At 36.6% G+C, this 12,866-nt stretch overlaps 1 protein-coding gene across 15 annotated transcripts in view; it reads right to left on the bottom strand.

Annotated features, from left to right (window-relative positions):
- TRIP12 (thyroid hormone receptor interactor 12) overlaps positions 1-12,866 on the bottom strand; it is a 149,143-nt gene that overhangs the window by 52,302 nt on the left and 83,975 nt on the right. For all 15 annotated transcript variants that reach the window (XM_065930382.1, XM_065930384.1, XM_065930390.1 and 12 more), the window contains 2 exons: positions 11,750-11,845; positions 1,724-1,872 (listed from right to left, as the gene is read on the bottom strand). In XM_065930382.1, coding sequence (XP_065786454.1) covers positions 1,724-1,872; positions 11,750-11,845 — 245 coding nt within the window. The remainder of the gene's footprint in view (positions 1-1,723; positions 1,873-11,749; positions 11,846-12,866) is intronic.

The following is a 12,866-nucleotide window of genomic DNA, read 5'->3' as shown; positions in this document are numbered from 1 at the left end:
ACACACACATGAGCATGCACTCTGTCTCAAATCACCTATAAATCAGTCACAAAACACACCTACTCTAAATGGAAAGGACTTGTTATGTTAACAGATAAAACAATAAGTTATCCAATTCTTTAAGGGGGAACGACCTTGGAAGACCACATTTGAGAACTGCTGGAAATAAGACTCTTCACCAAAAATGACTGTTTATGGTCATACAAGTGTATGGTGATTGATGGATATATATTTGTAATATTCAACTGTTATGAAAGACAAATCTGGACAACTCACTAACAGCATGAGCTGACTAGCGCAGGTCCACTAAGTACTCAAATCTTATCAATAACCAGCAAATTAAGAACACTAGATTGCGTTAATGTTTCAGCCCAGATTTAACAGTTTCTTTATTTAACTAAAAGCTGCAGTTTAAAAGAGACAGTATTGCTACATGGTAACCTTGTTCTTTATTACTGTTTACTTTTAAATGAACAAAAACAAACAAGGAAGTTTAATTCAGGTCATAAAAGACAGCTGTTGAAGAAATCAATAACTTGAGTATGCATATAAACATAGGCAAATGTCAGAGTACAAAGGATAATATCACTTTCATGAAATGTTAAAAAATATTAATATGCAAGCCTGTGGGATGGTACTGGTAGGCTTGAGAGCCAGCTTGTTAGCAGGAAGTCTGCATGGGAAGAGAGACTGCTCTATCCTTCACTACTTTCTGCTAGAGTAGAGACAGCCAACAGTGAGAACAAGCAGAATGAAGACTGTATCATCCTGTACTTGACTGGTCTCTACTCAGCTCTCTCCGTAATTTGATAGTATGATCAAATGAGACAATCTGATACTCCAATCCTGGTTCCATTTTTGTCAACTTTACCAGATGTGCAAACAAAGACTTAAATGATATTTATTTTAACTTGCGAGGTAATATATCTATGAATATATTCATGTCTATGTTAATCTTGTCATTATTTTATGCAGACTTAATTTTAATCTTAAATTATAACCAATTTCTTTATAAACTTGCATTGTGAAAATTACCAAGTCACTACTTAAAAGACTTACCATGCTCAAGGGCATACACACTTACTAACAGCAATTTCTCTTTCTGTTTTCACATTAAAAAGCTTAAGGGATTAAGATGTTAATAAATTCTAAACATCAAACATAACTATTGAAAATCATTAAGAGACTTTTAAAAATTCGTTTTTCTATTGCTGAGTACTGTTATTTTGTTTCTCATTTTTGTTTAACATAATCCCCTTTTTAAGCTGGAGGATCCATTTGGTCTTCTGGCTGGACTGCATGAACATGCACACAACTATCAAGCAGGAAGTATTGACTGCCTACAGAGACAACCCACAAGTGAGCTGTTAACACTGTCCCATGAATCACCAGTTTAAAAGAAAAAAAAGCATGTGAGTTTTGGCATAGTAAGTCAAGTTACCACCTAAAGGGGATAACCACTTAAAACTGAAAACTGCATGGGTCATTTAAGTATCAAAAATAAGTTAACTATTCATCAAGAGATGGTTTAGAAATTTTAGTCATTCATCATTAAGTCATGCACAATCTCTACAGGCCTGAAATACAAGCATAAGTCACACTCAACTATGTCTTAGTTCTATTATATTCTAAAGTTCCTAATGACAATGATCATGCTTTTAGTAAAAATAAGAGCAGCATTTATGGGCATGAGTGGGATAAAATGAGGGGAAAATTCTCTTACCAAAGCTGGAACCACACTCTTGACAGGAAACCCTCCCAGCGTCTCCTCATTCCCCATGACCAGTAATTGACACATCTCAATAACGGCCTGGAGCTGCTGGCTTTCGTCGCTTGCTTGTAGTCCTTGCAGAAGCTGCTGGGCCTTAGAACCTGCACACAGAAATAAAATCAATACTTTTAAACCTTTAAGAAAATTATTACTAGGTGTTTAGTGTGACTTTACACAGTCAGCTGGCTACTTTTCTTCTTTGGAACCCAACTAAAGAGGGATTTTACTCTTTTACTTTTTATCTTTTTAAATGAGAGGTGTTGACTGGTTTTAACAGATGCAACGAAAAGTCATGTCCACAAGACTAACATGGACTCATCAGCACGTGTGTGCTCAGCTGCTCAGCTGCGTCCAACTCTTTGCAGCCCCGTGGACTGCAGCCCGCCAGGTCCTTCTCTGCATGGGGATTCTCCAGGCAAGAAACCTGGAGTGGGTTGCCATGCCCTCCTCCAGGAAATCTTTCCAACCCAGGGATCGAACCCAGGTCTCCCACACTGCAGGCAGATTCTTCATCAACTGAGCCACCAGGGAAGCCCAAGAATACTAGAGTGAGGTAGCCTATCCCTTCTCCAGGGGATCTTCCTAAGCCAGGAATTGAACCGGGGTCTCTTGTATTACAGGCAGATTCTTTATCAGATGAGCTACCTGCTTTTAAAAATATGTATTATCTAGTGAGCAAAAAGTCTTCTGCCATAATAAAAATCTGGTAAACAATGATGCCCAGGCATCAAAGGAAATGTTATATACCTCTAAACACCTCCATCAGAATAAAAGGAATCCAAGTAACAGTGAAAGCATGGAAATAAAGACAAACAGAACAATAATGCATCTAACAAAAGGGAATGCCAAGAATGATTTTCCAAAACATCAAAAGATGGGCCTTTTCACCTCCTCTCACTTCGTGTGCATATGCTATCACAGTGCGTTAGGGAACTTCTACTTTTAAGGTTTAATTCCATGCTCAAAACATTTGAAAAATGCTGACTCAGCTACCACAATAAATAAGTTATCAATAAACTAAAAAATAAAGTCTACAAATGTGTTTCAAATTTTCCTGGACACCCTCCTTCTTGGAGCCACTATTAACTCCACTGAAACTTACAAATGTAAATCTGATGTTATTCAACCCCTTTCATTCTCAGGACCTTTTCCAATTGTTCCTTGTGTATTGGATTTTTTTACTTACTACTGAAACGAAAAAATCCACTTATGACTGAAATGCTTAAAAATGATACATGTTTGGAAACTGTCAATGAATGTAGAGTTCACATGAACAGCAATTTTTTTTCCCCCAATTAAACATGAACAACCTTCTTGGAGGGCAAACATCTTTCAAAGGGATGCACAATAATTCTCATAAAGTCTGTTTTCTCTATTATTTAACTGCAGAATATCACTAACTCCTTTCATCATAATTAAGAGTCCACCCAGAAATATACTATGAGAAATTCAAGTTCAGGGGGCAGCATCTTTAAAATTTTTCAAACTAAATAATATCAGTTCCACTTAGGGCAGGCTTATCACTTTTGTGTTGAAATAATGTGAGAGAAAAAAAAAAATGAAGGGAAAATAACTATGAAAACAAAAAGAATCCTTAGTTGCTTCTGGATTTGTTTTTAAAGAATGAAATCATTCAAAGTATACCCTAAAAACCACAACCAAAAATAGGAAAAATTAACACAAGCAATGGTATGTCTTATAAACACTGAGGTTGGCAATTCTAAGCATATGGATCATTTCAGCATGATCAAAGTAATCATTAAAAAAAAAACTGTAATAATGTCACTGGTCTTTTGGAATGGTCGTAAAAAGACCTTATCCCAACCTGAAAGTGACAACAAAAAGTCAACGCCATTATTTTCCTTTGCTATATGAAGAGAAATAACCTCAAACAGATCAGTGAATTTTGGTTCTAAGGATTATTTTATACAAAATTATTAAGAATCCCTCCCCAGTCCCAAAAGCACTCTTGTGTATGTGGTTTATATCTATTGTTATTTATAAAATGTGTCAGGAACTAAAAGTGAAAAAATTTTAAATACTTGATTAATTCATTACATATTAATATAAACAAATTTTTTGTGGAAAAGACTGTATTTTTCGAAAACAATAAAAATGCAGTGTTAAGTATATAATATAAATGCACTATTTTGTTCTTGTTGCAAATCATTTAAATATCAAGCTTAATAAAAGAGCTGTACAGTCACTTTCACTTCCACTCTCAACCTATGATACAAGGTTATCTGAGATGAAGTGTAAGAAAGAAAAAAAGGACCCTACTGCGTCACGAAGATTATTTAAAAGATATGTACCTACTTGACATTGCAGAATAACATGACTGCCAGTCATCTGGTGTCACTGCCTTGATTCTTATTAAGGTACCAGTAGTTTTACACCCACCACAGCTTTTATACTTTTAGTTCAAACAAGAGAAAAGGAAAAACCTTACTAATTATCATCAGCCTTGACCTTATGAATTCAATGTAAGGATCTCAGGCATGACCAAGGAACTCATAAACCACACTATGAAAACCACTATCAAAGATTATGGGTCAGAAGGCAAACATTTGTTCTGGGCTTTATAGGCCACAGGGTTGCCGTTGCCACTACTCGACCCTGGCATTGTGGCATGAAAGCAGACACAGGCAATAAGCCCAGCATGGCTGTGTTCCAACCAAATTTTTTATTTATATACACTGAAATTTGAATTTCATTTAATTTTCATGTAACAAAATATTACTTCTTTAAAACTTTTCCAGCCATCTAGAAATCATTTTTAGTTCATAGGGTATATCAAAACAAGCAGGAGGCTGATGTGGCCCATGGGCAAGAGTTTACCAACTGCTGATACTGAGGAAAGAGAAGTCCTAGCATTTCAGGGAGTCACAGGAGGCTGGTGTGTTCAAGTGTGAATTGGCCCCACTGGACATCTGCTAAGTTCTGAGGCTGTGAAGAGGACCATGGATCAAGTCAGAGGTTCTGCTAAGACAATGCAAACTCATGCAGTCTCAGGGTACTCAGAGGACAAAGTCCCCACAGAGGGAGGAGGCCTGACTCAACCACACACAGCCAGTGTCCCCTATCCTCAAGACATCTGCAATATTTTCAAACTGCATAATGAATATAAAGTCTAAGGGGATGGAGATCTGCAAGGTTCTCAACAGCAAAAACCCTGGGAGAGAGAATTTCCTGGAGGTTCAGTGGATAAGACTGAGCTTTCAATGCCGAGGGTGTGGGTTCAATCCCTAGTTGGGAAACTAAGGTCCCACAAGGTGCGTGGTATGGAAAAATTCAATAAAGAAATTAGGAAAACAAAAAAATCCCCTCCCCCCATAAAAACCCCTGGAAGGCTCACAATAAACAGGGATAAGCCAGAGGTGAAATGAGCCATATATGAAACAAGCTATAGCCCTGACTGGAGCAAAGTGATCAGCTTCTGACCATGTTTAACACTGAAGAAGAGGAAACACTAATAGAAAACACCACTTGGGGTCTCTTCAGTTCACATAATCAATTACCAGATGTATAAAGAGGCTGAGGAGTATGTGACTAACAATCAAAAGGGGGGAAAAGACATTAGAAGCAGGCTAACACCACTAGAAACTATAAGCTGGGTATTCTGTAACTATGATTGTGTTAGACACTCAGTCATGTCCAACCCTTTGCAACCCCAGGCTCCTCTGTCCATGGAATTCTAGAGGCAAGAATATTGGAGTGGGTTGTCATTCCCTTCTCCAGGGGATCTTCCCAACCCAGGGATCAAACCTGGGTCTCCCACATTGCAGGCAGATTCTTTATTGTCTGAGCCACCAGGAAAGGCTCCATAACTATAATTAATAAATTGCAAATGTAAGTAATAGAGGAAATGATAGTCAAAGAGCCCGGAATCAACATGTACGCACTGCTATATTTAAAATGGATAACCAAAAAAGTCCTACTATACATATACAGCGCAGGGAACCCTCCTTAATGTCATGTGGCAGCCTGGATAGGAGGGGAGTTTAGGAGACGATGGATATATGTATATATATATGAATGGGTGAGTTGCTTTGGTGTTCACCTGAAACTATCACAACATAGCTAATTGGCCATACTCCAATACAAAATAAATAAAACAAATTGCAAGTATAAGCAAAGATGGACAAAACGGGTAAGAATGTAATGAATTTCAAAGAGAACTGGAATCTATTTTTAAAAATCAAATAACTGCCTAGAACTGAAAAACACACCTGAAATCTAAAATTCATTGATGAATTTAACCAAAAATGGAAGAAGAAAACAGAAAAAACAATTATAGTTAATTTGAAATGTGGTCAATAGAAAGTTTTCAAACTAGGCATAAGAAAAAAAAAAAAATTCTGGGAAAAACAAAAACAGAGCTAGAGAGACCCAGTATATGAAGTGCAAAGTCTGAACGTGTACAATCCTGATACTCCCAGAGAAAATGAAGGAGAACACTTGAATAGATAATGAGATAATAGGAAAAATATATGAAGAGATAATGCACAACAATTTTCCAAAACTGATGAAAGGTTATCAACTCACAGATTCAAAGGTTCAGTGAAACTCAAGCAAATTGAAAATGAAGGAAAGTGTCACATGGGCCTAATATAGTTAAAATTTTTTTAAATTAATACAAAGTAAATCTTAAAAGAAGCCAGGGGAGAAAAGAATTGCCTTGAAAGGGTTATAGTAAGATTTTTAAACAGAAACTATGGAAACCAGAAGCGACATTACAAAGGGCTAGCATGAGATTTTTACACCTGGGAAAAAGATCTTTTGAAAATTAAGGCAAAACAAGGATTTCTCAAACAAAAGCAGAGAGAAATCACTGCTAGCATTTATACCTAAGAAAAGTTCTTTAGGCCGAAGGGAAACAATCCAGATAGGAGAAAGGAACTACAGGAAAGAAGTAAGAGTACTGGAAATGGTACATATATGTGGGCAAAAATAAAAGAAGATGGATGTTTTAAAACAAAAACTGCCCCACTGTCTTTCTAACACATGTATAAGCAAAACAAAACAACAACATAAATGATGGCAAGAGAAAAGGTTAAACTGCTGCTTACACTGTTTGGGATATGATAACATTACTACTATAAAGTAGGCGATGTATAATAGCCCAAGGATATGCATTATAATCTCCAAAAGAGGCTAATTTATTTACATCTGCCAAAATGTTGTATGCATTTATACCCTTTATACCACAATCCCCTTTATCGAAATCTACCCTAAAGATAACAGGAAAAAATAGGAAAGCTGTATTTCACTGCAACACAACCAAGACTGGAAGTCACCCAAATGTGCAAGACTAAGAAAATGTGCAAGGCTAAGAAACTGTACATCCACACACTGCAGCATTATGACAGCTTCACAAAAGGCATGGGGGACCCTCCCCTCCCTCTCTCCCCACCCCCTTCTCTCAGTGCATGATGAGGACAGCATCTATGAAGAGTGAACACCACGATTTACTGTTAAGAGGAAGGCAAAGCAAAGTTTACTACTCTTATCTAAGAAAAGCAGTGTGTATGAAGTAGACAATATGGATTTGTTTTTGTTTTCTTAAGTAAATAGCAAAAGGACAAGCCATAAAATCACAAAGGTCATTTGTGTGGGAGGAGGAAACAGGCTAAAGGATAGTAAAAGATGTTAAGACTTTTAAAAATTTATAGATCTGACTTCAGGAACCGTATAAATAATATGAATTATAAAAGCCAGATAACATTTTAAAGTCAATACCTAAAAATTATAAGCAAAATAAAGCAAAGAAGGCAAACCAACCTGGCAGCATGAAAAAAATTATTTCAAATCACTAAAATACAAAAAGCTGACCATAAAGTGAGATACAGCCCAAGAACAAAAAAAGAACTATTGCAAAACTAAAACTTTCTCAATATGACTAGTTTTGGTGCAAAGCTGAATTTTGTACTGTAGGATAAAGTAAATAAATAAATGAAAGTGACACTCGCTCAGCTGTGTCCAATTCTCTGTGACCCCAGGGACTGTAGCCTGCTGGGCTCCTCTGTCCATGAAATTCTCCAGGCAAGAGTACTGGAGTGGGTAGCCATTCCCTTCTCCAGGGACCAAAGGCGGGTCTCCAAATGGCAGGCACACTGTTTACCATCTGAGCCACCAGGGAAACCCTAACAAATAAATAACTATTCCTGGGAACTGAAACTTTTGGTATGAAATACCAGATAAATAAAACCCCTGAAGACTGAATTTGAATTGGCATTATCAGTATGAATTCATTGCTTTTATCTTAAAAGACTAAGTATAATCATTTCCTAGGTTTGTCCATTAAACAAGTCTAATAACAATGATCAATCCAGTAGTAAATACACCTACAGCTGAGACTGTGGGATCTAAATACCATTTCCTATAAAGGAAACCAGGGCTCTCTGAGGCAGTGCCTGATTTCAAGCATTCAGTTCATGGTTGGAGTTGTTGAGCTTAACTCACCAAAAAGCAAAGAGGGCTTCAAAAACTACTGAGATCACAACAAAAAGATCAGAGTGGAAAATTTAATCATCAATGAAAATCAGTGAAATGTCTAAAACACATTTCAACCTGCTTGACAATGATACTTAATAACAACAGCACTCTGAATGGAAAACTGGTAAATAAAGGGTAGGAGATATTTTTCCTATGCCAACTATTCTCCTGGGTAACCAAACAGAAGGGAGAGATATTTTTTCTACGGGCTTCCCAGGTGGCTCTGATAGTAAAGAATCTGCCCACAATGTGGGAGACCTGGGTTCAATCCCTGAGTCAGGAAGATCCTCTGGAAAAGGAAATGGCTACCTACTCCAGTAGCCTTGCCTGGAGAAGTCCTTGGACAGGGGAGACTGACGGGCTACGGTCCACGGGGCCGCAAAGAGTAGGGACATGACTCAGTATATATTTCAACAAAATTACTCCTTTTACTCCTAATAAATGGAGACTGATCACTAGATATGAAATACTTTCATTTGTAATCTCTGTTATCTAGGAACCGAGTTTTGATGGCTTAGGAGGTGATATGACTCTGTATGCTTCCTAAATATGAGAAAACACTGTATCACTTTGGCAGCGTCTTTCCCCATCAGAGGAGGAAAATAAAGAATCAAACTTGAACCTGAAAAAGTCTCTAGACCCAACTACCAGTTTACAAGAAATCTACTTTATTTATTCATTTACTTTTGCTTTTCCATTTGAGACAATGGAAATCTGACTGACTGGCATCTATCAAGAAGGAATTATTGGTTTCTTTCTCAGATATAACAATAGTAATCTGGATGTATGTGCCTATGTGTATGTGTCTTTTAAGGGGCATTATCTTGAGCTACATGATGAAATGTTTATAGAAAAAATTATAGAATATCTAGGATTCATTTCAAGTTAATGCAAGAGGAGAGATGCTGGTGAGTGTTAAAGACAGATTGGCCACGAAGTAGGCACTGCTGAAGCTGAGTCATAGGCAGTGTGTGTAACCGTTTTCTACTCTGATTCTAGTGTATAGTTTACATTAATTCCACGTGCAATAGTCAAGCCTTAATATGGAGTTCTGATGTTTAACGATAATATGCCTAGGTAGCTCTGCAACAATTTTTCTCTCCAGGAAAAAAAAAAATTCCCCCCAAAATAAATGAAGTAGCAAGATAAATGAAATCAAATTTCTCTTAAAACACATACACACACACACACAAATGTACTTATGGCAAAGTATAGATCTTAATATAACCACAACACTGTCTAAAAATGTTAATGTCCTTACTTTTATAGTTAGAAATTCATATATATCCAGGTAGAAAAGTTAAAAATAAAAATAGTCTTGGGAATGGGGAGAACAATTAAGGGTAAAAATGAAACAATGGTTGTGTGGACTGATAACTGTTGATGGGCTTATGGAAGTTATTATACTACTAATACTTTCAACTTTCATGTGTTTGCTTTTTCATAATAAAGATAAATCCTGATTGTCCTCAGGATAAACCCCACATTTGCTGTGGCCTGCAAAGGTCCAACATGACCTGCCAAGTACCTATACCTCTCAGATTTCACCTACTACCACTTTCCTTTCACCTTTCTATGCCCCTCCCGCAGTCTAATGAGCAGGCCAGACTTATTTCCACCTCTGGCTGTGCACTTCCTTCTTCCTTCAGATCCTCTGCAGAGCTGGTTTTCTCACTTTGTTTTATTCTACACAAAATCTCCACACCTCAGAGAAGGTTTCTCTAACCAGCCTATCACAACACCAGCAATCTCCTTCTATTCTCTGCTTTGTTTTCCTTCACTGTAATGACACTACCTGAAATTTTACTATGTAATGATTGTCTTGCTTACTGCGAGGGTCACATTCTAACAGGGAAGTTGCCATGTGGGAAACAACTCTGTTATCATCCTATTCATGACTCAGAACAATCCCAGTGCCTAATAAATGACACTGAATAAAAAAATCAATATTCCAGGGTCCTTAAGAACTCTGCAGGAGAGAGTTATTTAAGGGATGAGTAACAGGGCAGCAAAATAAAATAAAAACAATACCAATTGCTTCTTAAAATCCTCAAGTATTTGGTTAGTCAAAAAGTTCAAGTTTTTTCATAAGGTCAAGTTAAGATGCAAGTACATTAGAAATCTAGCCTTCTATTCATATTAAGAGCCAATGAGATATGCAACAATCAAAGATTTATAGTATACACTGTGTGTGTGTATACTTAGTCGCTCAGCTGTGTCTGATTCTTTGCCACCCCATGGACTGCAGGCCGCCAGGCTCCTCAGTCCATGGGGATTCTCCAGGCAAGAATACTGGAGTGGGTTGCCATGCCCTCCTTCAGGGGATCTGCCCAGACCAGGGATCGAACCCAGGTCTCTCGCATTGCAAGCGGATTTCTTTACTGTCTGAGCCACCAGGAAAGCTCACTACAGTCACTATCTTGTAGTAACCAACAGAAAATAATCTGAACATAAATGTGTATATGTATAACTGAATCATCTTGCTATGCACCAGAAACATAAGTCAACTATGCTTCAGTAACATATATACATAATGAAAAAAAGACTCAAGCACACGTACACGAGCACATATACACACACACACTGCATTTTTTTTTTAAAAGAATATTTGATTGAAAATTGTATGAATACATATTTTTAAGTTCAGTGCTAATAAGCTTCGGTACACTTTAGAAGTTTTGAAATTAAGACTGAGGTCTACAAATAGCCTACTGACTCTATGGAAACATTATAGATAAGTAAAAAAGAACGTATGTTTGTATGCAAAAAAGAATGTATGTATAACTGAGTCAATTTGCTGTACATCAGAAATTATTACAATACTATAAATCAATTATACTTCAATTTTTAAAAATGCTTAAATGTAAATTTTTTACTGCTTAAGGAAGCTAAAGGTAGTATTCTATACCAAACGGAATTTAATGGAATTTGTAATTATGCAAAATCATACTCTTAGTTACAAACTTAGACTTAAAGAGTCACTCTTATGTCTACCATAAATGGTAAGATTTCTGGGTTACATTAATTTGATTAAGAGAGTCTAGTTATTGGTAATTCTGTGAGAAATCTTTCCATTTGGGCTCATTGTATAATCAACTGCCTATTGGGTTAAAATTTATTATACAATAAAAAACTCAAGACATGAATCTATGCAAATCATGCAATCAGATGTTATAATAACCAAAGTAATCACCTGAGAGTCTTTAATCCTCTACAGCTCAAAAAAAAGTTTTGCTGTTAACTCTGGATGGTTTTCCAGTGGCTCCAATTTAGTAATCAAACATCAAATGATAGAAGAAAATCTTGAAGAGTTGCTATTATTTAAGGTAAGAATATGCACAAGCTCTATTTTTTAAAATAGGTTAAAGTTCATGAAAAGTTCCTATGTGAAAACTCTCCTACATGAATAGATAAACAGTTTAAGAACAGCAGTCAACTAATAAGAGTTTTGAGGAGAGGACAAATTTAAAAGTATTCACTTACTAGCTCCGCTTCCAATTGTCCTATGGAAAAGCTGTGACATCCGAGGACCAAGAGGACCAAACAGGTGAGGGGGAAGACCCCTGGCCTCTAACAGAGCTAAGGAAAAAAGCAGAGCAGGAGGAACAGTTGAGTTGTTAATACAGCTTACCTCATCTAGAAGCTTCCAACAACTGATTCATCACATAATTCATTTAAACAATTCTACTTTCAATTTTAAACTTTAAGAGAAGCTGCATGATATATTATCATATGTGAAACAGATCGCCAGTCCAGGTTTGATGCATGAGACAGGGTGCTCAGGGCTGGTGCACTGGGATGAGGGATGGGATGGGGAGGGAGGTGGGAGCGGGGGTCAGGACAGGGAACACATGTACACCCATGGCTGATTCATGCCAATGTATGGTAAAAACCACTACAATATTGTAAAGTAATTAGCCTCCAATTAAAATAAAAATAATATTTAAAAAAAGAGAGAGAGAAGCTACATGCAACTTTTCAAAACCACACTTGTATATACTAATGCAATTACTATAAGTTACAACACCCATATGTGTCAACTCCAGGACGTCTTAAAAGTTTTATGGATATATTAAACATTAGTGCCAACAGGGACCATGTAAATAGTCCAAGAAAAACCTAAAGTAAACATTTATTTTGAAGAAGTTATATGTTAAGCACATTTGCTCTGTTTTTACTCTATTATTTCCTAATCAGATATGATCATAAGATTCTCTAAAAACATAGGAAAAATCATTTTTACCAGTCCCCAAAAGTGAGAAAAACTGTTCATGAGAGTTTCAGTCAAAAAGACAATCTGAAACTCATTCATTAATGTTTCTTGTAAGTCTCACATTGGGGACTGACTGGATAAATAACTGAAGACAATAAAAATACATACCCATGCACTTGTAAACAACGTATACATAATATGAAGCTGCTTTTTAAAAAGCACTTACAACATTATAATGCCTAGAATTTATGCATACACTCTACATTCATTTTGAAACAGCTGATCAAGAATACAAAAGAATACAGCAAAAAAGCATCCTATCAGATGCACTGTTATTAGGTACCAGAGAACAATATATGAAGTGACCCCTCTTCAGTATCATCCTTA

This window comes from Muntiacus reevesi, chromosome 3 (assembly GCF_963930625.1).
Source record: "Muntiacus reevesi chromosome 3, mMunRee1.1, whole genome shotgun sequence".
NCBI lineage: Eukaryota > Metazoa > Chordata > Mammalia > Artiodactyla > Cervidae > Muntiacus > Muntiacus reevesi.
The sequence above is the reverse complement of the archived record's forward strand: the minus strand, read 5'-3'. Positions and strand labels throughout refer to the sequence as shown.